The sequence below is a fragment of the Anopheles arabiensis genome, chromosome X (genome assembly GCF_016920715.1).
Source record: "Anopheles arabiensis isolate DONGOLA chromosome X, AaraD3, whole genome shotgun sequence".
NCBI classification, from domain to species: domain Eukaryota; kingdom Metazoa; phylum Arthropoda; class Insecta; order Diptera; family Culicidae; genus Anopheles; species Anopheles arabiensis.
Window position 1 is genome coordinate 8,222,726 of NC_053519.1, and position 27,107 is coordinate 8,249,832.

The window sequence follows — 27,107 nt, forward strand, 5'->3', positions numbered from 1 at the left end:
GTGTCCGCCGCCAGCAACGGTACACCAGGGCCAGTCCCTGGCGTGTGTATGTGTGTGTTTGTGTGAGTGCGTGTGTGCGTTTGTCCCGTACCGTTTGCCGTGTCCTGTGCCGCTCCGGTAGCAATCGAAGTGAAAGAAACGCTGAATTATTATTACGACACTATCTGGTCCAACACTTCCCACACACTGTGTGGTGGTAGCTTATCGCCTGATCAGTTGGGCACCAGCAGAACTACCTGCAAGGTGCGCGTGCGGGTCCTTTCCGTTGACCGCAAGTAACCTTGCCCATTTGTCCAAGCCGCTCGCCGCCCGTTCGACTGGTCTGGCTTAGTGCGCGCGTGCTGCTGTGTGTCTTTCTGCGTTGCCGCGCGTGTGTGTGTGTGTGTGTTTGGTTGTAGGTGTCTATAAAAATAAAAGCAGAATGAGCAGACGCGTTCGGGCAGCACGATAAGCGGACAGGAGAGAGTGCACCAGCGGGGTGTGAGAAGATAATGCCGAATTGATGGAGGCGGTTGATCCTCTCCGCCTGGCTGAACTGAAGCGTAAATAAATTCTGCTGCTCGGGAGAAAGACTGCGTGTGCTACTGCCCACCACTACTATCAACCGTGCCCGTCCATCACAAAGTGTGTGGCTGCGTGTGGACGGCGTGGAGCGCCTGACGTTTCGCACATACGATACTTGCTCGCACTTTACCTTACGGCCGTGCCGTTGTGTGTTGAGACTGCACAAGGGGCACCCAAAACCCAAGCTACCCGCCCGTGTGCGCGTCAAATGTGCTTCCCCGTGTGCGTGTGCGCGGCTCGTAGTATCGGCTCGACTGTCAGTCTTCAATCAAGTGTGCGGTCCCGCGGGGGAATGTGCCACTGACGCTGAGCCTTTCCCCTCACTGCTGTGGCCGTTTTGTCAAGTGCGCTGTAACGATGCCACTGTACTCGGAGCTGTACCACAACTTCGTCGGCAACACGCCGATCATCCCGTCGCCGATGGTGTCGGTCGGGTCGTCCACCTACAGCCCGCCGACGTACGTCGGTGTGTCGCGGGCATTCCCGAACCCCCTGTCGGTGGCCGGGTCCCGCACCGCCCCCTCCTTTGCCCGCGGGTACGTCCCGAAGCTGACACCGATCACGGAGACGCCGCTGACCAGCACCCGGATCGCGGCACTGGGGCGCGTCAGCTCGCCCAAGTTCCTGGCGGGGGCGGGCCATCACCACTCCCACCACACCCACGGGCATACGGGCTCGCCCACCTACCAGAAGCCGCGACGCATCATCAACACGGCCGACATTGACGTGTCCGCGTCGAAGTATGCGGGCAGTGCGCGCAGCCCCGCCCTGCACACCACCACCACTATCGCCGCCTCCGTCAGCCACCGGGCGAGCTCGTCGCCGACCAGCTACACCGGCCGGGCCGGCAGTCCACCCGACCACCCACTGATTGGCACCAGCGGTGGCGTCACCACCACCACGATCAACCTGCCGGAGATGGAGCGGCCCTCACTGTCCGCGCGCGATCAGGAGCTGAGCGAGCGGAGCGAGCAGCGGCGCGCCCGCTCCACCATCAACCGGAACCGCACGGTCGTGCGGCTGAACACGATCCGGGCGCGCAGCAAGTCGCGGGGCAGCCGGGGCAGTACCGAGGGCCGGGACCGGCACGCCCTGGCCGACGCACCGACGACCGAGCCGACGTTCGACGAGGAGATGCTGCTGCTGGAGCTGCCGGCGGTACGGCCCGGCGGCACCACCTCCTCCTGGCGGGACAACTTCCGGGACGAGCTGTCGCTGCGGCCGCGCACCCGCACCGAGCCGAGCAAGTCGCCCGGCGAGCTGCTGCTCGAGAAGCATCTCATCCGGGACGGCGAGCCGGGCACGGTCGAGCCCTACCCACCGACCATCCGGTCCCCGGTGATGAAGCGGCGCGGCACGATCCGGCGCAAGAGCGCGGTGAAGATACCAAGCTTTCACGAGATCTGCGCCGACATCAGCTCGGACAAGCTGGACGATGATCTGAATGCGGGCGAGCTGCGACGCCGCGCCTCCCAGCTAATCGAGGACGAGCTGCTCCAGTTCCAGGAGGAGCTGAAGAAGGCGGCGGGCGGAGCGGCCACGCTAGCGCCCGATACGCTCGAGGGGCGGCTGAAGGAGGCACTCGAGCAACAGCTCGCCCAGGACTCGGGCGTGGAGGTGGCGGAAAAGCGCAAGCTGAAGAAGATCAAGCGCACCCGAACGAAGGTGCTGCCGGTGGCGTCGGTGGCAGGGGCGGATGTGGAGACCCCGCTAGAACCGAAGAAGGAGGAGGAGGAAGCGGTGGTGATCGTGGAGAATGCGGTAGCGCCGCGAATCGTAGCCGAGCTGGAATCGATCGAGGAGTGCACCGTGTTCAAGCTGCCGAAGAAGAAGAAAAAGCAACCGGACGAGGGCGGTCCGGCCACCAGTCCCGGCGGGGCGCGGAAGGACGTGCCAGAGGTGCAGGTCGTCATACGGGACCGGCCGGAACCGAACGGAGCGCAGGGCCCGTCGAAGCAGGCTTCGACGGCCGGCGCCAGTGAGGCAACTGTCGACGGGGCGGGCCCTGTTGATGCGACGACCCCGCGCAAGACCGCCAAAACCGGCATCAAAACGTACGTGCGGAAGAAAACGGTTGAAGCACTGCCGGAACTGGTGCAGGTGGAGACGTTGAAGCTCGTGGCAGAGCCGGAAGGGAAAGTTAAGGTGGAGCCGACGTCGAACGGGCTGGCGAAATCCATCGAGATGCCACCCCTTCAGAAGATCCAGGCAATGGACCGGTCCGTTGATATGGGTGACAAGCCGGCGGCGAAGAAACAGCCAGACATCCTGACGAAGCTGGGCGATGACAAGAGCTCCGAGGAGGTGAAACGGCGTGTTGAAGGATCTTCTGCCACCACCGTCGATAGTAGTCAAGCAAAGCTACCGGAACGGAAGGTCCCAACTACTGAGGTAATGAAGCTGGTGACCAGTGAGAAGCAAGAAGTGACGCCGAAACAAACAGCTCAATCAATAGAGGTTAAAAAGATGCCATCCAGTGAACCTCCGATTCCAAAGCAGCCTGAATCTCTCGCAAACCTTGCCAAGAAACCGACAATGCCTTTGCAAATAGATGGCAAGGGTCCTTGCACAACTACCGAGGCATTGAAGCTCGTGAACAATGCGAAGCAAGAAGTGGCACCGAAACAGGCAGCTCAATTACCAGAAGTTAAAAAGATACCACCGAGTGAACCTCCGAGTCCAAAGCAACCCGAATCTCCTGCAAGCCTGGCGAAGAAACCGTCGACGTTGGTGCAACCAGACAGCAAGACATCGGCTGTGGTAACTCCCACCATTGCTCGGACCGACCAACAGCCAACCAATGAATTAATCAGCAAGCTGAGTCAGCCAACCAAACCCAAATTAGAGCAACTGCCTGCGGAGCCGGCAAACAAGTCGCCACTTACCAAACCGAAGCTCGACGAACCCCCAGCAAAACTCGCACCGGCCAAGCTGGGCCTGGTGCGCAAGAAGCCGGCCGACCTGAAGCGGTCCACCGACGAGGTAGACTTTTGGAGCACGATCGGCACGCGGGAGACGGTGTCGTTTGCACGCCGCAAACAGCAGCTAGTAGCGCTTCGCTCGACCGAGGAAGAAGAATCACCGCCGGCATCGCCCAGCCAACCGTACCAAGGTATGCCGGGATCACCGAAGGTTGGGCTGGCTGGCAGGGCCAAACAGCAGGAAGCCCAACCGGTCGGGAGTCCCAAAAGCCCGACGGAGGGTAAAAGTGTATTCACGCTTCCCGACCCGAAAGCGGCTGAAGAGTCGGCAGTGTTGAAGGGGGGTCCTGCGGCTGGATCGAAACCTCTCGAGGCTAAGCTGGTACCGATACCGGAGCCGCTGGTTCCGAAGGCGCTCACTACGACACCACCCGAGACGCCCAGGCTCAAGCCGAAGCTTAACTCTTCCCTCACCCTGGACGAGACACCGCAGAAAGTGAAGCTGCTGGAAGAGAAAACAGTTCTGGAGTCAGTACCGACCAAGGCTAAACCTTCCACACTTTCGGGAGTGTCTGCGTCGAAGGAGACATCAGAGCCGATAGCTCCGAAAGCGGAAGTACCAACAGTTGCGGAAGCATCTGCAACAAACGCAAAAGCATCCGCTGTGCCAGAGCCGACATCACCCAAAGTAAAAGTACCAGCCACTCCAGAGCCTACATCACCGAAAGCAAACGTACCAACAGTTCCAGAAGCTACATCAACAAAAGCGAAACAATCTATCGTGCCAGAGACAACTAACACAAAAGCAAAAGTCCCAGCAGTTCCGGAGCCTTCCTCGCCGAAAGCAAAGCAGCCAACTGCTCCGGAGCCTTCTTCAGTAAAAGCAAAAGTGCCCACTGTTCCGGAGCCTGTTTCACCGAACACCAAACAACCCACCGTTTCGGAGCCTACATCTCCAAAAGCAAAGCAAGCTACTATTCCGGAGCCTTTCTTGCCGAAAGCGAAGGTTCCTACTGCTCCGGAGCCTACTTCACCGAAAGCGAAAGTACCGACAGTTCCGGCACCGACTTCACCCAAGTCAAAGCAACCCGCCGTACCGGAACCTACTTCACCCAAAGCAACACAACCTTCCGACCCCGAGCCTGCGTCGCCAAAAACAAAGCAATCAACGCTCCCAGACAAACCGTTGTCCAAGGTTAGCCTTGCCAAAGTGCCTGGCGGGCAGGATGCAATCCCGATCGCTCCACTCGACACCAAGAAACTGTCCCCGAAGGAGCTGATCAAAGCAATCGCTCCCAACATTGCGGCCGCAGCCGAAAAGAGGCTGGCCCAGGAGAAAACCAAACCCAAAGAGCCAAAGCCCGAGCCGACCGGTCCCACCACCAGCCCGACCGGCACAACCGTGCCGGTGACTACCACGGCGACTGCTGGTCCGACCACCGATGGGAAGCAGCCAGACGAACCGTCGACGAAGAAAGTGATCGTCAAGAAGGTGGTGAAAGTGGTGAAAACGAAAGTACCGGCCGGTTCGAAGCCAAAACCAGAACCGGAAGCGGATGCACAGGCCGAGCGCGAGCAGGAACAGCGTCGACTGGCCCAGCAGCAGCAACAGCAGCAGCAGAATCTCGAGCGCATGAAGACGAAGCTCAACCAGATCACGCTCAACATGGGCGTCAAAGGGATGGAGGTGGAGGTGAAGGAATGCCAAAAATGCCAATCGGCGATAGTGTCCGAGGCACTTCCGGTGCCGGCAGCCATCGTGACGACGCCGAAGATGACGCCCGCGCCACCGAGCGCTACGTCGAAGCAGCCGAGCGCAAACGGGGCGAAGCTGACGAAGAATAAATTCGGCACGCTAGCCAACCTGAGCGACCTATCAGCAGTGGACGGTCGAGATCGACACACCACACAAGCAGTGCAAAGCAAACAGAAACCACAGACACCCACAGAGCAGCAGCAGCAGCAGCAGAAAGTGTTCCTCTCGAGCAGTGACGAAGAGAACGAGGAACCAGCGAAGCAGAGACCGGCCGCCGGTGTCAGTGTAGGAGCCCGCGTCGCGAACGATAGTGCCTCGGAGACCTCGTTCTCCGGCGTGGAAGACGACTGGTCATCAGAGGAGGAGGACGACGAGGACGACGAGATGGCGAACGATAAGCCGGAGAAGAAGAAGCCGTTCGATCCGACCAAGCGCGTCAAGCTGAACTTCGAGCAGATGCGCAAGTGCTACTCGAAGGAGGAAAAGTCCCCGATCGTGCTGGTCGCCCGGCCCCGCCCGCTCTGGAAGGTGAAGCGGCACGGCCACCGGCACAACCGGAAGGCGGACCTGACCAGCAGCAGCAGCAGCGGCAGCGGCAGCAGCAGCTGCAGCGAGGACGAAAGCACCAGCACCTCGACGACGACGAGCAGCGGGGCGACGACCAGCACGACCGGCCGCACCTCGTCCGAGGCGGTGTCGACAATGGACGGTGCCACCTCGGACATTGCCACCGACAGCAGCGTCAACTCGAGCACTGGCGGCAAGCAGGGCAAGGGGGCGAAGGGCGCCCAGGCGAAGGGCAAGGGGGCCAAGGGCAAACCGGACCCGTTCGGGGACATCTACGATAACCCGATGGTGATACCGCTGCACGCGGAACCGCGCACCAGCAGCCGGAAGAGTGGCGGCTCGTTCGTGGCCCCGCTCCGGGACGAGAACAACAACACGCCGGCCGACCTAGACGAGGACGAGCGGGCCCGGTCGATCGGGGCCGGTCACGAGGTGCGCAGCGCCAGCACGAGCAGCCACGATTCCGGATTCTACGGCGGTGGCACCGCACCGATCAGCCCGAAGAAAGCGCTCGGTAAGTCCTAGCGGAAGGGCAGGGGTCCCCTAATGACCGTCCGTATGACACCGTAAGCATCTCATCCATCCCATCCTGTCAGCATTCATCTGTGTCCATCTCTGTCAAAAACAACAAAAAAAGTACAAACACAACAAACAACAGAACTGTGTTGGATCTTGGGCCTTCCGGTGCACACAGAGTGTGTGAGGCTGTGAGACGCAAAGTGAAAAGTGCACGGTTAACGCTCGGACGATATTCGAACAGTTTCGGTATAACACACGGTGCGGCTACTTCCTACCACAGTGCACAAGCCGACACTGCCGTCCTATCGGGCTAAAAATAGACGACAACCAGATGAGCGAGATCGTGTACGTGCACATCTTGATCAATCGATTAATCGATCTGCACACACACACACTTGCACTCCCACACATGCCCAATTCGTTCGAGCCACGATGGTGGCGGCTGCTACGCTCATCATGAAAGTCAAGTTCAATGTCACCGTTGACGTTGTGCACTGATACTGTGTGTGTGTGTGTGTGTGTGTGTGTGTGTGTGTGTGTGTGTGTGTCGGTGATGGTGATCCTTTTCCGAACACACACGCAAACACTGCGAACATCGGGAGTGCGCGACTTCCTGATCGAGTGGCAACAGGTGGCAACAGACTGTTGTGACCCTGGAGCATCGGCAGACATTCGCGTAAATACACCCAGAGCACACCGACCTTCGATCCTGCGATCCGGGCCTTACAGCACCGCTTCCGGGGCTGGACGCAGGCAGCGAGGCATGAGGTGACAGCTTAAAATAGATCATTCGGCGTAGGGGAAGAAGAGCGGTCAGGCTGTGTCAGGGTTTCATACGCATCGGGCGACTCTTGTGGATTCACGCGACCAGACCACACTAAAGCAGCTCATTTAGCCGACGCGGTGCGCACGCTTTGTGTTAACAACTCAATCTCTCGGACCAAGCGCCAGTTTTCAAGCAATAGCATCGAAACCTGTCGAATCGGGTCCGAGACGACCGTACGGATGGTGAGGATCTTGTTGTGGATGGTATCTTGCTGTTTTATGACCCGCAACCATCGTCTCCGAGCGGCTTCTCGCTTTCACGCTACCAAGGATGCGGAGGGCGCAGGGGGTAGACGATGACCCTGGCTGTAGTCCGACCCGAGTCACGTCTTGATGAGGATTTTGGGGATTTTGAATAGCAAATTTTATTGGCCCCCGGTCCTAGCGAACGGTCGTGATCTAACTTTTCCCTCGATTTGATAAGCTCGACCGTTGGGTTAATCAACAGGGTTTATAAACAAACGCCGCGTTGATTGATCTTCTATTGATTTATTGTACCTCCGTTTGTGTCGGATTCACAAAAATCTCTATTGCCCCACGTCAGACAGGTTCTGCCCGGTTGTTGGCGGAAATCCCGTGTGATTCCAACATCTGGCAACATTATTGGCGTTCAGTTTCTCACTGACATAAGCGTTCAGCGGCAGTAGCGGAACAGCATCAGATCTGCCCATCGGCCGTGTTTACCTTCGGTCGCGATACGCTTCGCAGCGTAACCGAAACGGTGGCGAACGTGTATGGATATACAGTGTAAAGTGTTAAACAAAAATAAGTCTGCACCAAAGCAGGCGAGCGGCCGTTTTTCACGTAACGCAGTGCGCTTCATCTGGGAAGCGGCACCGGGCGTGGAATTTGTTTATCCGTGCTCGTGCCGGTTTGTTTGCCATGCTCCAGTTTCGCTGGACCGGCTAGTGTCTAGTGGCGGTATTTTCGTACCGCCTTGCACCGGGATCAGCCACCGGCGGCTAGTCTGAGCGGATGGATAGACGTCGGATCGAGTTCAAGATCGCGCTTGGTTTCGTAGCGCATTCGAGATGAAGTTGCAAATAATTCCAGTGTGCCAGATGGATGAGCACAGCTGCTAGGAATGTGTACTTTAAGATTCTGTACAAATCAGTAGCGTATTTGGGGCACAACCCTTACAGATTCTAAGCAGCGTGGTTAGCAGCTTTGATGTCGAAAGTCATTGGAATTTGTTGGGATATTGCAAGTTGTTGGAGTTCAGTTTTAGGTCGAAGGCTTGCTAAGGCATTCTTCGCGATCCCACGAACTCCACCGAGAGCCCGTTCAAGCATTCTCTACGCATCCGTTCTTTAGATCTTTTGAAAATCTTTTGAAGTCACTCTCTGGATCAAGAACCAAGACTTCAAGGCACCTTTCTAGTGCATTGGATTGTCAAGAGACCGTACAACGCCCCCTCCGTTCTATTCCGGGAGTATCCTATTTGAAATCTCGACTCGACGAAAATCTGTCCCACCGCTTTCCCAGATCCGGCAAGGCAGAGTCCATCGATCTTCAAGTCGACCGTCGGCCCACACACTCCACGAGTAGTGGTGCTGCACGCGACTCCTAAAACGTTCTGTAATATTTTGTGACATTTCACTCGTTGTGAGGTGTGGGATGCATTTGCACACCTTTTAGATGCTCCGAATGTTCGAAGCATCCCCGACATCACACGCCTGTCCCAGATCTTGGAACAGTCGAAAACAAGAAAACAACAAAAACCCTCCACATTCCATTCTTCCGTGTGTGTAGTAGCAGCATACCGCACCCGAGGGCTGTTGCAATGTGTTGCACCAGTGAAGGTGAGGATGTTTTCCTCCACTTTTCTTTTGTAACGAGTGGATGGTTAGAGGTGCGGATATATCAACCGCGAAAGATCAGGCTTTCCTCCGAATGGTGCCGCCGCAAACCCAGAGCGAACGCCAACTGTCCATCATGGTCGGTATGCAATTAGGCTAATTAATTCTCGATCTATTTCTATTCGAAATATTTATTCTTAGCTTCCTTACTTACAACGCGACTGCTGGCGATACACACACACACACACACATACACGGTCTGTTGTATGTCCCAACTCATCGTGCGGGGGTACCATAGGGGCCTTACGGTAGCGCACGGGGAAAGGAGATGTCATAAACTTGTTGACTAGTGAATACGCCTCACTTATAATTTCTGCACCATTCCCCGAGGGCTATTTTAATGATCCATGTTTGGGTTTGCCGCATTGACACGGACAAATTAAACCACCCCAAATTGAGGGAAAGAGCAAGAGAGAGAGAGAGAGAGAGATAAAGAGAGTCGAGAGAAGAGGAGAGACGAAACCCCAGTGACAACACAGCAATTCGGCAACGAACGGTGGCGGCTCATCGAACCGCTTATGCGCTTACGCTGCTTCTCTTCTTTTTATTTTTTGGAATGCAAAATTATATCTTATTTCCCCTCCTAATTCTGCTTACCTCCACCGGCCTGTTTCCCGTACCGACCGACCGACAGACTGCGACGTTAACTGTCACAAGAAGTGCGAAAAGCTGGCCGCGAACCTGTGCGGCGTCAACCAGAAGCTGATCGTCGAGGCGCTCTCGTCCGTCCGCCGAGGTTCGTCCAGCACGGCCCAGCACACTGGGCTGTGGCCTACCCTTCTGGCGCTAGAGCCTCCACCCCTCCTCCCCCGCTTGTTTGGATCCGGGGATCGTGAAGAGTCAGGCGTCTCCAAGAGGGATTGGGAGTACGGGTTTCTGGGGCAGGTCGCACGATCTCACCGTCGGCCGGACTTTGAACCGTCTGGATGCGTCCAAAACATACCCTGTCCGTGTGTGTGTGTTCCGCTGTGTGTGTTGAACCATAGTTTTTCTCCTGCTGCACGGGCTGTGTTTTTCCTGCACAGGCGCGCGAGTCGCGCACGAAGCCGAAGAAAAACACCCACACGGAGTGCGGCGAAGGAGAAAATAACGACGGTACGACGCAATATTGGATGCGCCGTGTGTCCCGCCTTTGACGTCCGCGAGCTTCGTGCCCGCCATATATTTCACTTTCTCGGTTTTTGTGCCTCCCCTTCTTCCCCTTTGCAGACATCGGATTTACAGGGCGAAATTCTAAGAAAAATTGTCTTTTTTTCTTTTATTTTATTTTATTTTATTTTATTTTTTTTTGTTGTGCGACAAAAGTGTCTCGCGGCAAAATCGTTCGAACAGTTGACACGACCCAGACCCAGCAATTGGGTGCAAATGAGGTGTACATATTTATCACACCCCATCACCCTCCCAAAACCGACCTGTCAAACCAGGCAGAAGAAAGACTCGGAAAAGACACACACACACACACACTCACACACAAAAAAAGGTTTATGATCTCACAGGCAACGAGAGGAAAAAAAAACAAAAACACAATTCACCAAAAAAAATGCAGATATCAGCACCGCTTTCGTTTGGTCCAACCCGTTTGGGGTTAATGGTCTAGGACGCCCCGCCAGCGTGCCAGCGAATGGCGTCCTTTTTTTGTATTGAGTTTCGAACCGAGGCGCGTACCAACGGCTTGCAACGGCCGGAACAGCGGCTGTGAACACCCGCCGCCAAGGGTGGCGGCATCCTAACAACACTCCACTTCCACCACCCAACCCATAGCGCAATGCTTTCGTTCGGGCGTAATCGCGTCATCGCGCGGCCACTAATTTCGCTGCAGCGTGTCGCGTTAAGTAGCATTTGTTTTTTGATTTTTTTTTTTCATTTCAATCCTTTTTTTTGGTTTCTTTACACCATGCTCCCTGTCCCCGTCTGTACCACTGCTTGTCTGTATCGGTATCATGTGGCTTTAAAAATGATTGTAAAAAGAAAAGAAAACCAAAACATTGCGCGCGCGCGCGCGCTCGAGACAGGACGCGCAATAGGCCGATGCAGACAACGAATCAAAGCAGTGGCAAGGGATGGGGAGGGGAAGTAGACCGGCCCAATCAGTCCCGGGGATCGGCAGTAGCACACACACACACACACACACACACACACCCAGGGACACTAAAGGTACACCGTCGACCTTTATGCTTGCGGCAAGTCGAGCGCGCGCGCAAGACCGCTCGGACACCAGCCTCTCCCCCGACATAAAGGGGAGGTGCTAGTGGAAGGTAAAAATAATGCCAAGCAAATTCGGACACTTGAGAAGAAAAAAAGCACAAACACTCACACACACACACAGACGATGTGGAAAAGCTGAATATCACACCATCGCAAAATCGATCGGGAACGATTTTTTTTTTGTTTTCGTCTTCTCGTGTTTTTTTTTTTTTTGTGTGCAATCGCCGTCTGCAAACCTAGACGGGACGCGTTGTCACGAAAAGTAAACTCCCGATTAACGATTCAGCATTGCCGTACCGAATTTGTGGAATATTTGCCAACAAAAACCGCCCCACCGCGCTCGCGAAAGCGAAAAACTAACTCGCTCGCCACACAAACAAACACACAGCCGCAGGCGGGCAAGGCGTAGTTTGACGCCCTTACACCCCTACACAACCCCCCCCCCCCTTTCCCGTTGTGGAATGCGGAATGAAATTGGTGTGTGTGTGTGTGCCGCATCGTGCGAGTGTGTGCCAAGCCGAACGAATTCTTGCGCGAAAGCAAGAGATGCTGTACGACGGGGGTGCGGTTTTTTGGGGAGGAAGTGACCAGAGGGGGATGATCACGGGAAAAGTCGACGCAAGAAACAAGACACACACACACACACACGCACGCACAGAGAAAAATACACGGTTAAAGAAAACGTACGGCGTGGTGGCGTACGTAAGTCTCGCACGGTGGGAAGCAAAAAAAAAAGGTCCGCTGAGCGTACCCTCCCCCCCCCCCCCTTCCCAAAGGCCTCGAGGACTCTTCACATCCCCACGGATCCACAACAGGCCGCTCGGAGGCTCCGGCTCCAGACGCCCGGGAGCTCCAGCCCTTACGACAGTCCCCATTTTTTTCTCTCCAAAAATCGCATTCGCAGGTGTGCATGAGGCGCGCGACTCACCGTCGAAGGTGCCGCCGAGCGCCAACCCGGCCTACCGCATCGAGGCGCCGGTACCGTCCGGTACGGCCGCCCGGTACGAGCACGACTGCATCGAGGGGGGCGGCACGGCCTCGACCAGCAGTGGCGGCGGCGGCGGCGGCGGCGGCGGTCCGGCCCAGTCGTCCACCGCCAAGGAGGAGGAGATAGGTATAGATATCGGGCGCGCGCGCTGGCGTACACTTCCGTGCACTTCCCAACCTGCACCCTCGCTCCACCCACCCCCTTGGCAAGGTGGGCGGGTGGGTTGGTTGCGGCGGACAGTGCACGGGTACACGTGGCAGCGTTTGCACTTTCTTTTTTGGCAAATTCTCGGTGTCAATATTTTTAGTGTGGTGCCTGCGGGTTGTTGTGCTTTACTCTTCCTCTCTCTATCAATCTCTCTCTGCCTCTCTCGCTGTCTGTCGCATAGTCACTTTGTCGCGTTAAGTTCGGTTCACTCTTGTGTATGTCTGTACGAGTGTGTCCTCTGTGTGTGAAGAAATCAAATCTCATGCCGATGCCGATTTGAAGCGGTTGCAGTGATTTCTTTTTCTGCAGGAACTACGTCAAATACCTCCGATGGAGATACTGTTTGGGGTTTTTCGTACTCGGCTTAACGAAGATATACTTGCTTAACCGATAAGACATTGCAAACTACCACCTATACTAGAGCAATTCTATGTAGGGGTCAGAATTTTTCCTATTGGACAACTGGGCCATAACACGACAAGTATAATGCATTCCAACGACTCGCAGCCGCAATGGATTGATTAAACCTTTTCTTTTACGGCGAAAGCAGATTGTTCTTGAATGTTGGAATATCTTAGCTATTTCTACCGTCTTCAGACTGTCTAAGCAAGCAAATATTTTCCATTTCGAAATGTTCAATTAGCGAGAAACCACTATTGCCACATAAAGCCTACACTCTGTACCTTTGCGCTTGTACATTGTTTGGCGTTGGAATTTAAATTGCATTTTAAATTGGAAGAACCCTGTTGGAAGCATTCGGTAATTAGGTTAAGTCTAAGAATCATTTTTAACTAAGATTTTTACGTACTAAACGCATCCAGTCTTATCCAACATTGCCAGTGATGCAAACTTTGCCAACGCGACTTAAGTGCAATTGGCCTTTCAAGTGGGCACGTTACTAGTGGTGAGAGGTTGGAATCGGACCTACTCGATTCCGATTCCGTGTTTGGAATCAATTCCGGAACCGATTCCGATGCTGGGATCGATTCCGATTCCGAAGTCGATTCCGGAACCGATTCCGGAGTTGGTTCCAGAGCCGATTCCCGAAATAGTTCGGGAGCCGATTCCTGAGTTGAATCCGTAACCGATTTCGGAGTTAGTTCCGGAGCCGATTCCGGAGTTGAATACGGAGCCGATTCCGGAGTCGACTCCGGAATCGATTCCAGGATCGGCTTTGAAATCGATTCCAGGATCGGCTTTGGAATCGATTCCACATTCGGAATCGGCTCCGGAATCAGAATCGTCTCCGGAATTGGAATCGACCTGGGAATCGCAAATTGCTCCGGTAACGGAAACAAGCTTGACCTCAGAAATGGAGTTAGCTCCGGAATGAGAATTAGTTTTTCAATTTAAATAAGAAGTGTGGGAAGCGAAATAAGTCCGGGAATCTCCATGTGAAGAGATGATTTACAAGTAAATTTTGATTCTTTGCCGCTATCCTATGAAAATGTCGAAACCGACTCTGTTTCGAAGCCAATTCTGATCTCCGAGTCAATTCCGATGTCGGAGCCGATTTTGATTCCGGAGCCAATTCCGGAACCGATTCCGGAGCCGATTCCAGAATCGATTTCGGAAACTGATTCCGGACCTACTATCCGGAATCGACTCCAGAAAACTTCGGAGCTAGTCGGAATCGATTCCGACGAAATCTTCATTTTTCCCATCACCACACGTTACGCTCTGCGAAAAATTGGAATTTTCAAAAAACCCAACTGTTGTGGCGTATGCGGCTAGCCAAATCATATGGACCAATTGTCATGTGTTGATGCGGAGAGCGTGTCCCTTTTTTTCTATCACTTGCTCTAGTGTTTGGCTTTGTTGCACGAGCATCAAAATCAATGAGTTGCTTGCTGCAGCAAGGTCATTTCAGGCGGTGCAAAATTAATACCTGAAACACACCTTTTGCTTCTTGGAATTCACCGGCAAGGACATGCTAGCACGTGTTCAACACGTCCGCGTGTGTCACCGTGTCACGTGTGGATGCGATGATTAGTCGCGACTTCAACCAAGATCAACTACTCACCGGAAAACGGGCAATAAACCTCCCCGCTCCCTCCCTCGCAAAGCTCCAGCAAAGCATTGTCAGCAGCGCACCTCCAAGCCGGCAGAGGGTAAGTCAAGGAGACGAACTATTCAAGGTAACTAACTAGCGATCCAGGAAGATGACGCCATCGGAACTGCAAACGCTCCTGATTGGACGTCTCCGGCAGCGCAATAGAGTACAGATGCAGGTGAATCAGCAAGCACAACGTAATCAGAGGCTGTAATTAATTGCCGGATGTGGCCAGATGACCCAGCGAGCGATAGGTCAGAAGCGATCTGTAATTGCCACTTCCTGGATGACTCCATAGCAAGCACAAAGGACGCCCAACACGTGCAAAAAAAACAAACGTGGTGAAAGGTGGTGATGCTCCAAACCGAAAACTCCGACCTGCAAGCACCGGGCAGCTCAAAATCAGCGAGGAAACCCCATTTGGAAGACTTGCTTTGGAAAAGCGCTGCATCGAAAATGTTCAACCAAAAAAAAACACACACACACACACACACATGAACGGTTTTAACATAATAATGCGTCGAAAATATCGCAAAAGAGCGCAAACCCACCCACCCGACCGCCCTGTTGAGGGGTAAGGAAAGCCGAGGGAGGGAAACTATTTAGGTCGCATGCATCATTTCCCTGCAGCGCGGCCCATCATGCCGCATCCCGCCAGTTCGTCGCTTAAAGCGTGCGCTCGTATGTGTGTGAGTGCAGTTTGTCATCTTCTACTCATCACTCCGCACAGCTCTGTCTCTATCTCTCTCTATCTCTCTCGCTCGCGGGAGTCTCAAATGAACAATTTCCCACATGCCCGCTGCGCTTTGTTGTGCCGCTTCCGTCCAACAATGTGGAGGGTGCGAAGGAACAGGCTTAGCAGCAGGTGCAGAGGGGACGTGGACCTTCAGGTGACCTGAAATAGTCGGTGCTGATGCTGCTGCTGCTGCTGCTGCGGGGAAGCGCAGGGAGGAGGGCGGTGTACTCAGGGCGTAGGCGCACGCTGAGCGCACTCACTGACAGAGAGCGAGAGAGGAAGAGAAAAAAACTGTGATTAAAGCTGAAAATGACAACTCCAACAATTCTGCCACTTTTGCTTACAAACGAGTCAATGGGGGAGTCGGAGGCAGGGACAGCAGCACTTGCAATGCAATAGAATATGATGATTCCAACACCACCAACAATAACAAAAACGCACTACGACAACTACAACAGACAAAAGAGAGCAGTAAGAGGCCGTCGCAGAGCTACAACTACTACAGGTGCAAAACGCTCGCGTGTGTCCTAGATGGTATAGGTGACTGTTGCTGTTGCGATCTCTTGCAATCACTAGATAATACTCCCACACACACTTCCAGTGTTAGAAGAGAGGCACATCAAACGACGAACAGGTGAGTGCTGCTGAGTGCCATCCAGAAGCGGCATTACGGGAACCCTGCAGCTAGGTACGGGTAGGGCTGTCCCCGGGACCCCCGTAACGTTAGATGTACATACAGAAAAAATGCACCCCAACACACGCACACCAAAGCCCACCATCGCAGGAGTGAACGGTTCCAGCTAGAATACCGCGAATCACCTGAAAGTGTGGTGGGGAGTATCGCCTGGAGACCGCGATCCCCCTTTGGAGAAGCCTAGCCGAGTGACGGTGGCTGTGGAAGTTTTTGCGCACGGTCGCCCAGTACCGTACGAACCGTCGCCAGCCACTATTCCACGCGCAAAGTGCTCGATTCCAGTGTCCGAAATATCCACCAGTTGTTTTGTGTTTGTGTTTTTGTTGTTTCCTCTGTTGATTCTTGTGTTGATCACCACCCTTTCCCCTGTTGGACGCGCTGAGCCTAGAATGGATCTGTCTGTGGAGCTGTCGACACTGAAGCGCCGGAACCGCACCAAATCGCGCCAGCAGCAGCACAGTGAATACGATTTGCTCGACCTATCAGCGTCGCCGATGGTCACGAGCCGGGTAGAGGTGACCGAGCGGTGCGAGACCTCCACGCTGCGTACGATGAAGCTCACCGTTACCGGTCCGGACCAGAAGCTGCCCGCAGTTGGCCCGGGTACGCCCACGCTAGCGACGTTCGACGAAGACTTCGAGCCCGACCGCGATGAGGCGAAGAAGTTGGAGGCCATCGACAACGAGCTGTACGAATATTTCGCCCGGCTCGATTGGGAGGAGGTGGCTTCGATACCTGAACTGGAGTGCGACAAGAAACGTTTGTGCTTGTGGGAATCGATACCGCTAGAAGACCCGGATTCGCTAGAAGACCCGGTGCCGCTAGAGGACCCGGTACCGGCAGGGGGCCCAGTACCAGCAGAGGACCCAGCACTGCCAAAGGACCCAGTACCGCTAGAAAATCCGGCACCGGCAAAGGACCCAGCAACGCTACCGGACCTGGCACCGGCAAAGAACCCAGTACCGATACCGGACCTGGCACCGGCAAATAACCCAGTACCGCTACCAGACTCGGCACCTGCAAAGGACCCAGTACCGCTACCGGTCTCGGCGCCGGCAAAGAACCCAGAACCGCTAGAGGACCCGGAGCCGCCAGAGTACTGGGAAGTGTACTCGGAAACGACCGAGCCGATCGCTCCCAATGACTGGATCGCGTACAGTCGCTACCTATTCTGTAGCTGCTTTCCGTGCCTGCTGTTCTTCAGAGGTGCTGACCAGGACCAGCATTAAAATGTGACATCAGTAGTTTTGTTTTTTTTTTTTTACTTTTTTGTTGGCGCACCGGTGTAGTGCCGTTTGTGTGAATGGGTGGATGTGTGAGCTCGTGTGTGTGTGTGCGTGTCTGTGTGTATGTGTGTATATGTGTGTGTAAGACGATAGTTAGTGTTAGACAGCAAACAGTGAACTTTCAGAAAGTTATCCCAAGTTATCCGTGACGTCAAACGTGTTACACTCTCTTTGAACGCGCGCGCGTGTGTTGGTGTGTTTCTATGTGTGTTTCAAATGCGATCGTTCGATACAGGTGTCATGCAAACAATATTTGAACACACAAAAAAACATGTAAAGCACCTCACCCTACCCTTGTTCTCAATGTGCCATTCATTACCGAGAGAGCGAGAAAAAAACCGCTCAGACAGAACGAAAGCCGCCACTGATTGACTCTGTTTTCCCAAACTTCTGCCTTCCTCCCCAACATCTCTCTCTCTGTCTCTCTACACCCACCAACCCACCCTCGTGGTCTGTGACGTCCCACAACAGAGACGTCGTACACGTACGCCCAGTTCCAGAAGACGGGCAAGCTGACCGCACCCGCTACCGTGATACCGCGCTTCCGGAAGTACAACGTGGACGATTTCCACTTCCTCACCGTGCTGGGCAAGGGCAGCTTCGGCAAGGTAAGCTCGAGCGATTTTCGCACTTTTTTTTTATTCGCAAACATCCCCCACTCCCTTTCACGCGTCCCTGTGCCAATCGGGAAACTTGTTCACCCACCCCATCTTCTCCGGCAGGTGTTTCTGGCCGAGCTGAAAAACTCCGACTACTACTACGCGATCAAGTGCCTGAAGAAGGACGTCGTGCTGGAGGACGACGACGTCGACTGTACGCTGATCGAGCGGAAGGTGCTCGCCCTCGGCACCAAGCACCCGTTCCTGTGCCATCTCTTCTGCACCTTTCAGACGGACGTAAGTAGCGGCGGGGCGGGACGGTTCGCGGGGCTGGGGCACACTCAGTGGGTTTACTCAACCTTTGCGCGCCGCGGCGGTTTGTGCGGTCCCGAAAACGAGGAAGTGTTTTGGCTTCGGCGCGCTCCTGCGGGAACACTGCGCAACCCGCTATTTTTAAAGCGGTGCAGGAATTCGGCCAACGTTCTCGTACCGCACCGGTGTTCTATTTTGCGTGCTGTACAGGCTCGTGCGCGCGCGAGCGACTGGCGCGGGTAGAATGCGCCTACGGATTGTACCCATTGACCGACTTTCTGTTGGGGCGGGATGGGTCTTTTTGTTGCTGTCGGGAGCGTTCGCGATACGATTGAAATAGGCAACAGCAAGCAGGGCGAGCAAAAAGGTACAAAAAAGGCTCGAGTGGGAAACCCTGTCGCCACTTGCAAACAGGGCATTGTCCGCGCTCTTGCTGTAACTAGTTTGGCATCGTCGCTGTACAAATTGAGTAAACTTGTGTGTAGGGCCGCGGCACATCTAAGCCGATTGTTGTGTTTAGACACTACCCTTTGTGGTAGTGGAATCTATTGCTGGATTGATATAGATCTGTTCTTTGACTGAAAAACGTCAAGGTACAGTTCTTAATCTGCTGAAATATTCTTAACTTAAATATTGATCAGTTCCACTACCAATATTTTGCTTCAGGATAAATTTCAGGGCCAACAAGGGCTCTTGATCAGTTCCTGTGACTAGTATGAGTTCGGCACCAGTTCCATGATCGTTACTCGTTTATGATCAGTGCTAGAATCGCTATGAGTTCCGGGTTAGTTCTAGGGTCGACATGGGCTCAGACTCTGCTCCTAGATGTCCTAGATAAGAGTGCAGAATCAGTTCCAGGCACAATAGGAGTTCAAGAATAGTTTCAACCTCTACAAGGATGCAGGCTTAATTCCAAACCCGGAAGAGTTCAGGATTAGATTTGATGTCAATTTGGATTCAAGTTAGGTTACTGAATTAGTAAGATTTTATGAGCAGTATCCGGACCGATAGGAGTTCATTGTCTACTCTAAGACAGTTTCGGAATCAATTCCAAGACTTTGGGCTCTGTGGGCTTGAGCTCATATGTAAATTCAGAGAAGGTTCAGGATTTGTTCCAAGACCAACATATCAAGATCAAGATCAATTACCAGACCGTTAAGGGTCCTTAGACCGTTTCCCGTTCCAGGATGATCATTACTGGTTCACGATAGTTTCTCGCTTCGGTATGAGTTGGGGATCAGTTCCAGGGCTGACATCTGTTCATATGTCAATTCCAAGACCGCGATGGGTTAAGGACAAGATCCAAGACGAGTAAGATTTTGGGATCAATTCTATATCCAGTATGATTTCAAGTATGTTCCTGAGCTGGAAAGATTTCAGGAGAGCCTGGCCTGGTAATATTGTATATTCAAGACGGTTTCGGGATCAATTTCAAGACTAGTACAGGTTTGGGCGTATACATACGAACGGATTCAGGATCAGGTCTAAGACTGTCATAGGTTGAGGTTCTGTTCCAAGATCGCCATGTGGTCCGAATTTATTAAGAATTCACGATCAGTGTCAGGAGTACATTATTTACGGGACAAGTACCAAGGCGAGTATGGTTTTGAGATTAATTCTACGTCCAGTAAGATTTCACGATCACTCGGCTTAAGCTGAGGATCAATTGCAGTAGCACCGAGGACTCGGCAGCAGTCCCGGTACTGGAATGGCAATCTAAACGGACCACAATTCACATCGAATTTCACACAAACTGCGACGATCTTCCCTTTGCACAGAGTCATCTGTTCTTCGTGATGGAGTACCTGAACGGTGGCGACCTGATGTTCCACATCCAGCAGAGCGGCCGGTTTCCGGAGGCGCGGGCCCGCTTCTACGCCGCCGAGATCGTGTCCGGGCTGAAGTTTCTACACCGCAAGGGCATCGTCTATCGGTGAGTGTTGATGTGTACCGAACTCGCCCAAAAAGAAAAAAGTGACGCTGCAACGCTAAAGTTCCACCTCCCCCCCCCCCTCCCCTTACTCAATCCGTTCCCCAGCGATCTGAAGCTGGACAACGTGCTGCTCGACTACGACGGGCACGTGCGGATAGCGGACTTTGGTATGTGCAAGCTCGAGATCTACCTAGACAAGCTGGCGGACAGTTTCTGCGGCACACCGGACTACATGGCACCCGAAATAATCAAAGTAAGTGAAACCCCCCATAGCAATGAACCTTCACAACACTTCCCGCGCTTCTCCGGTTTTCTTTCGCAGGGGCAAAAGTACAATCAAGCCGTCGACTGGTGGTCGTTCGGTGTGCTGGTGTACGAGATGCTCGTCGGCCAGTCGCCGTTCAGTGGCTGCGACGAGGACGAGCTGTTCTGGTCGATCTGCAACGAGATACCGTGGTTCCCGCACTATCTCTCCAAGGAGGCGTTGCGATTGCTCCAGTCGGTAAGTTTCCATCGAAACTCCCGCGGGGTGGTGAGCAGTGGACACTCGTCTAACTTTCCTACCCGGTGTTTGTTCTCCGCCAGCTGCTGGAAAAGGACGCCTCGATACGGCTCGGTGTGCTCAACACGATGGACGAGGAGAGCGACATCAAGTATCACCCATTCTTCAATAGTATTATCTGGGACAAACTGGAGAGACGCGCCGTCGAACCGCCATTCAAGCCCCAAGTCGTAAGTAGCCGAAATGGTTTTTATTATTGTTATTATTGTTTTTAAATTATTTTTACACGTTTCTCTTGAACTTGCGTATCTTCATTTAGCTTTAAATGCTAAACTCGAAGATTATGTTAAAATCTAATACATCTTCAATTACAATTTATAGTTCCACTCTGTTATAATGAAAAGCAAAGAAAATGGACCGAGTTTGCACTCATTTAGTACGTTTATTTTGTTATAGGGACGTCACACGAAGCGTAAACTCAAAGAGATTACGCTTGATTTGTATGGGAGAGCGTAAACTTCCTGTCAAAAGATTATAGGGTTGTATGGCTGAAATCCGCCAAAGTTTACGCAAAAATTTACGCTTTGTGTGACGTCCGTACTAGATTGTTTCTCTTGTTCTCTTGTTATATGTTTTGTACAGAGAGCTTTTAATTCACCAAGCTTCATTCTTTACTGTATTTGGATTTGTTTGTTTTCGTGTTTAATGTTGTTACTAGTGGTGGGAGCTCGGAATCGGACCAACTCGATTCCGATTTCGTGTTCGGAATCAATACCGATGCTGGAGTCGATTCCGATTCCGGAGTCGATTCCGGAGTTGAATCTGGAGCTGATTCCGGAGTTGGTTCCGGAGCCGATTCCGGAGTTAAATCCGAAGCCGATTCAGGGATTGGTTCCGGAATCGATTCCAGGATCGGAATCGGCTTCGGAATCAGAATCGTCTTCGGAATCGCATATTTGCTCCGGTAGCGGAATCGGGCTTGACTCCATAAATAGAGTTAGCTCCGGAATGAGAATTAATGTTTGAATTGAATGTGAATTAGTTTTGAATGTCGGAGCCGATTTTGATTCCGGAGCCAATTTCCGAAACCGATTCCGAATCCGGAGCTAATTCTGATTCCGGAGCCACATCCGATTCCAGAGCCGATTCCGGAGCCGATTTCGATTCCGGAGCCAATTCCGGAACCAATGCCTGAGCCGATTCCGGAAACTGATTCCGGAAACTGATTCCGGACCTACTATCTGGAATCGATTCCTCAAAACCTCGGAGCTCGCCGGAATCGATTCCGACGAAATCATCATTTTTCTCATCACTAGTTATTACATCCCAACAAGAAGGCTTATGTTTTATCTTACCATTCCTTTGCCGCTTCCCTCTCTCTCTCTTTCTTTCTCTCTCTCTGTCTCTGTAGCGACATCCACTCGATACGCAGTATTTCGACAAGCAGTTCACGCGGGAGCGAGCGCGACTGACGCCCATCGACCGGAACATCCTTGCCTCGATGGATCAGGCCCAGTTCGAGGGCTTCACCTACACCAACCCAAACAACACGCTGACGTGAATATCCCAATCATTTCTCATCCCCACACCTTCTCCCCCCTCTGCACTTCCTTCACCATGTTTGCCCTACGTTTTGTTTGCACAATGTCTTCTATTTTCCACCCCCCCTTCTAAAGTGCCGCCCATGCGGCCGGTGCGCTGGGCTTGTGGCACCGAGTGTTTTACGGGCGACGGCATTACACTTACCGCCCAACACTTTCACCCATTCACCACAATCCTTCCCCAAAACTTTGTCGCTGTTTTTTTTTTTGTTTTAGTCGGTTAAGCTCTACGGTACATTTTTATAGTATTTAATTATCATGTAATTTGTATTGTTATCACCCTATTACACCCGTGCGCCCGTCCTGCTCCAACCCAATATGCCTCTCCTGCTATTCCGCATTTGTTCCCCCCCCCCTCTGTTAAAGCTGCTAGTACTATTAGGTGGTGCCCTAGTGCCTGCAAAGTGTCGGGGAGGGTGAAAAGGTTGAAGTTTCGTTTATGTTGTCGTGCTTTGTTTCTTCACACATACGCTTCCATAGTTTCGCTGTTTGCCGCCTCATCGCCCCATCATTCGTCGCCTCACCTTTGCCACGGTCCTGCGAAGGACGTTTTGTGTGTGTGTGTGTGTGTGTGTTTGTTCTTCTTCTTTTCCACTTCTTCTTTTTTTTTCTTTTCTTTCGCTGATATCGCCACACCACGGTACATCGCACTATCGCACGCAGTAAGCTGTGCGTCCGCATTTCGTTTCACGTGCTCATGTGCTTGCGGACCATCCTATTACCTTCGCTCGTTATCACCTGTTGCTATCTACACATGCGCGACTGCTCTCCTATCTCTCTACCGCATCCCCGTCTTTCTCTCGGTCTCTCTCTCTCTCTCTCTTACTCTTTTTTTTTTCTTTTTCGGAGCATAAACGTTAATATGTTTTTCTTTCTTTTCTCTCTTTATTTTTCTTCTCTCTCTCTCTCTCTCTTCTTTCTCTCTTTCCTTCTATGCCTATCATCCCTTTGATCCGTTCCTTTTGAAAAAAAACACCAAAAAACGAAAAACCACCACCAACGTTAACAAACTGTCCGTATCAACCCGTCAACTCCCCGTGTCCTTCCTCCCTACTTCCAACTACCTACCCCTGCTACCCTTCCTTCTCATCGTCTGTTTCTCACCACCTTCCCCGAACTACAACAACAACAACAAAAATCCACCCCCAAACCACCACCCCCCCCCTCCCTCCCGCCCACCAAATCCCCGATCCTGCTCAACCCGTGCCGTCACCGCGTGCCCTTCCGCAACAATATTTGCCGGGGCGTTTCGATTTCGAATATGGAACCGCCCCAAAACGCTCCCCACCATCCACCCCCTCCGGTCAAAAAAAAAACTGTGCACACACACACACACACGCACGCACGCAATGTGCGCAGCAAGATGCGCGAGAAGCAGAAGAAAAAGCAAAAGAAAATGTACTTCTGCCCGCAGTGTGGCGATATCAAAGTGACGTACAACATTTTTTAGCCCAAGCAGGGCGTTGTGGAGCCATCTTTTTGTCCTACTTTTTTTTTTTTTTGGTTAATTCTATTACTACCTGTGGCTCGGACCATTTTGTGCCTTGTGTGTAGAGCGACAATGGTGGGTGGGGCGACGAGGGCGATTGCGCGGCGATGCGATTGGAATGAGATAGCGAGCGTGTGCGTGGCAGATGGTTGCACCTTGCCAGTGCGAAGCCGAACGGTCGCATGTAGTAAGCGCCAGTAGTAGCAGCGGGCAGCAGCAGTAGCAGCAGTAACAGCAGCACGCCAACAGCAACAGCACGAGCAGCAGCAGCAGCAGCAGCAGCAACGGCAGCAACAGCAATAGCAAAGCGTAAAACAATGTCGCGATCGTTACCAACAGTCTGAGCGTGCAGCAGCAGAAGCGAGCAAGAGAGTAGCGACCCATAACACGGTCCGAGCACGGTCGGTTGTGTGCACTGTGAGCATTTCGGAGCTTTCGAGGAAGCAAACAGCGATGGAGCTTGTTCCATTTTTTTTTTTTAATTTGCAAAGGATGTTTTGTTTTTGTTTTGATTGTTCTTGTTTTGTTGTACGCAACTGAAAGCACAAGAGAAGAGGATCGGTGAAGCGAAGGAAGCTTGACTGCAGCCCTTGCCAAGCGCTCTAGATATGGGTTGCTGACCCCTTATCTGGGTGATTTTTCCCCTGCTCTTTTTATTGTTTTTTTTTCCTATTTCCTTGAAAGTGAAAGAGTTTAGCGCCATTTTTCTCTCTCCTTCCTTCCAATACTCCCCTCCCTCCTTTCCCCACTCCTCCTACGCGACCCTTCCATATCTTTGCTTTGCTCATCTAACTCGCCCTTGCCAGACTGTCTACCGAAACGCCGTGACGCCGAACAAAACAAAACTAAATGGACCGACCAAAAATAAAAGATAAAAAAAAAACCCTCCAGATCGAAAGAGAAAAAAAAAACAAACGGGACGAACGAACAAACGCACCAAAACGAAGGGCGGCGGAAAAAGAAAACGACGCGACCGACGACAGGCAACGGAACGAAAAACTGCAACGACAAAAGCCCAAACCCCTTGCCCTTAGCGCCCATTCTTTGACTGCTTCCTAATCCCTGAAAACGCACGTCAACGCAAAACGCTCTACTGGAAACCGCGGAGGCACACACAGAGCACGGAGCAGGGCGGGAGGAAAGGCTCCCTTCCTTCAGCTTTCACCAAAACAGCCAACCAACATAAAGCGACACCCTTTCCAATTTATCCCCTGGCCTGTCTTGGCACCTTCCCCCTTTATTTTGTTTGTTTTTGTCTGTTCTCTCTCTATTCTCTCTCTCTCTGTCCCTTCTATTATTCGCTTTGTTTTGTTTATTCCCCCATTTTATTGCCTTTTCCCTTCTTTATTTTGTTTTGTTTTGTTTGCTAACCCGTTTCTTCACCGCAACGATTGGACGCAACACCGACCCGAATTGGACGCTTCACCCCGTATCTCATTCCTCACACTTCCCGAACATTTCGCACCAGTTTCTTTGCCTCTTTCTTACCTACTTTCTTTTGCGATGGCGCTTCCATGTTTCCATATTGGCACTGGTGTGGCACTCCATTCCCTTTTTCCCCCGTCTTTTGGCAACATTATTCCAACGAACGAGAGAGTGATAATTGTTCTACTGGGTTATCGTTTCTATTCCCCCATCTACTCTGTTCTTTATTATTATTATTATCAATATTGTTTATATCTTTTGCTCGGTCGCTTCTGATTTTGCTCCGATTTTAATTCTGTTTTTGAACTTTCTTTCTTTTTCATCTTCTGCTTCTTCTTCTTCTTCTTCTTTTTTTCTTTCTCTTTTTCCCTTTCTTCTTCTTTTTCCAAATGCTTTCCGTTGTCGATGTTTTCTATTTTCTTTTTAACTTTATTGTGTTTTTTTTTTTCATGTCCTACTTAATATACATATTTTTGATACTTTTTTTTTTTTAATTATCCCTATTCGCGCACAATGAAAACAAAACTGATGCGTGTGTTTTTTTTTTTTAATTTACCAAACAAAAAATCCAGCCAAGATAATGCAAGGCTTTATATGCTGCTGCGCAGCAGATACGATTAATAGCGGTGATGCAAAGTGCACCTGGGGTGGGGGAACAAAATATGCACGAACTGAAAAAAAACCAACCAAACAAACGACTTCAACGGTATTGTAAGGAAAGGCTTGATAAACCCTTACCCAGCCTTTGCTAGGCAAACCCACTAAAGGTAAACCATCCCCCCATCCCTTTCCTCCTTGGCTTGGCACCACCTTCCAGCTATTCTATCCTTCCTTTTCCGCTTTTGTTTATTGTCCCCTTCCCCTTTCCCGATTGGTTTTCCCGATTAATTTTTATTTAACTTCGTCTCGATGTACGCATATATTGATTTTAGCATGTTTAAGTATGAATCATATCCCCTTCCCTACCCCCTCCACACTTCCCCCCCCCTCCCTTTCCGAACCTGTCACGCGGTTGATTGTGAAACGGTCCTAGAATTAAGCAAGCAAATAAGCAAACCCCTAGAGAGTTGCGCCTAACAGTAAGGAGAGCTAGGAGGAGTTTGGGCGCACCAAACTAATGCGCTGGCGAAACGAAGCGCCCCCCCCCAATCATTTGTCCCGTCCCATTTGTTTTGTAAACCGTGCCCGTGCGTACGCTTCCCTGCCAAAATGGTGGGGGGGTGTCCCTGCCCGCGGTGCTTCGGTTAGTAGGGATCGCTGGGAGCGATCGAATATTTCTTAGCTACACAACTTTGCATTGGGCCATCATCACCCAAGAACATCGCCCACCAAATCCCCTTCCCCGGATCCTCGTCTCCAAAAGACGAGGGGGCAAGGGAGGGCGGGGGATGAACGCGGTGCGTGGAAAATTGTAGTGATCGGCCGTGGTGGAAACAGTGAGGAACAGGAACAAGGGCAGCATCGCGAGGGCAGCGCGCATACACATTTTTGCGAGCGCGTGCCACCAGCTCGCCAGGGCCATTGGGTCGCCTGGGCAGGGGGGGGGGGCAAAGTGTGCGGTGTGAAGAGGTTGCTGCCTTGGTTTTGCCCCTTGCCAGCTCCCACTCCCGAGCTGGCTGGCCCGCGCTCGACCTTTTCCACGTGCTGGCTGGTGATGCAGCTTTTCCTTTCCTTCTTTGTCGCCCTCTTTCTTTGTCTTTTATTGGTAATTACATGGTAGCAGCTAGAAGAAGAACAAAAAACCCTGAAAATCAGCACACAAAAAAAACAAAACCATCACACCAATAATCACTCGGAATTGCCTATCCCAAGTTTTTTGCGTCAATGCTATGTGAATCGTTTAACTGTATGTTTTATTTAAATATTGTATACTAGGGTAGCGTGCCTTCTTAAAAAAAAAAAAGTATAAGCTAGACAGGTGGAGTGCGAGCGGCTAGCAGGAGGCAGTAGCACGCTATATTGCGAGAGATAGTTTAGGGTTAGCCACCGTCTACTAAACATAATCTACACTCACACACACACACCTACACTCTTTTACACACTCACACATGTACTTACACACCAAA

General features: G+C 52.2%; 1 protein-coding gene across 2 annotated transcripts; it reads left to right on the plus strand.

Annotated features, from left to right (window-relative positions):
• Positions 1–27,107, plus strand: LOC120905610 (titin-like). Of its 2 annotated transcripts, XM_040316561.1 has the most exons (10): positions 1–6,322; positions 17,652–17,788; positions 17,903–18,076; positions 19,870–20,024; positions 20,130–20,277; positions 20,347–20,526; positions 20,610–20,756; positions 21,938–22,083; positions 23,487–24,033; positions 25,614–27,107. In XM_040316561.1, the coding sequence occupies exons 1-9, from the start codon at positions 922–924 to the stop codon at positions 23,575–23,577; spliced, it is 6,579 nt and encodes a 2,192-aa protein (XP_040172495.1). In that variant the 5' UTR covers positions 1–921; the 3' UTR covers positions 23,578–24,033; positions 25,614–27,107. The 2 variants fall into 2 exon arrangements, with proteins under 2 accessions (XP_040172495.1, XP_040172496.1); XM_040316562.1 differs by lacking the exon at positions 23,487–24,033 and having other exon boundaries at positions 2–6,322.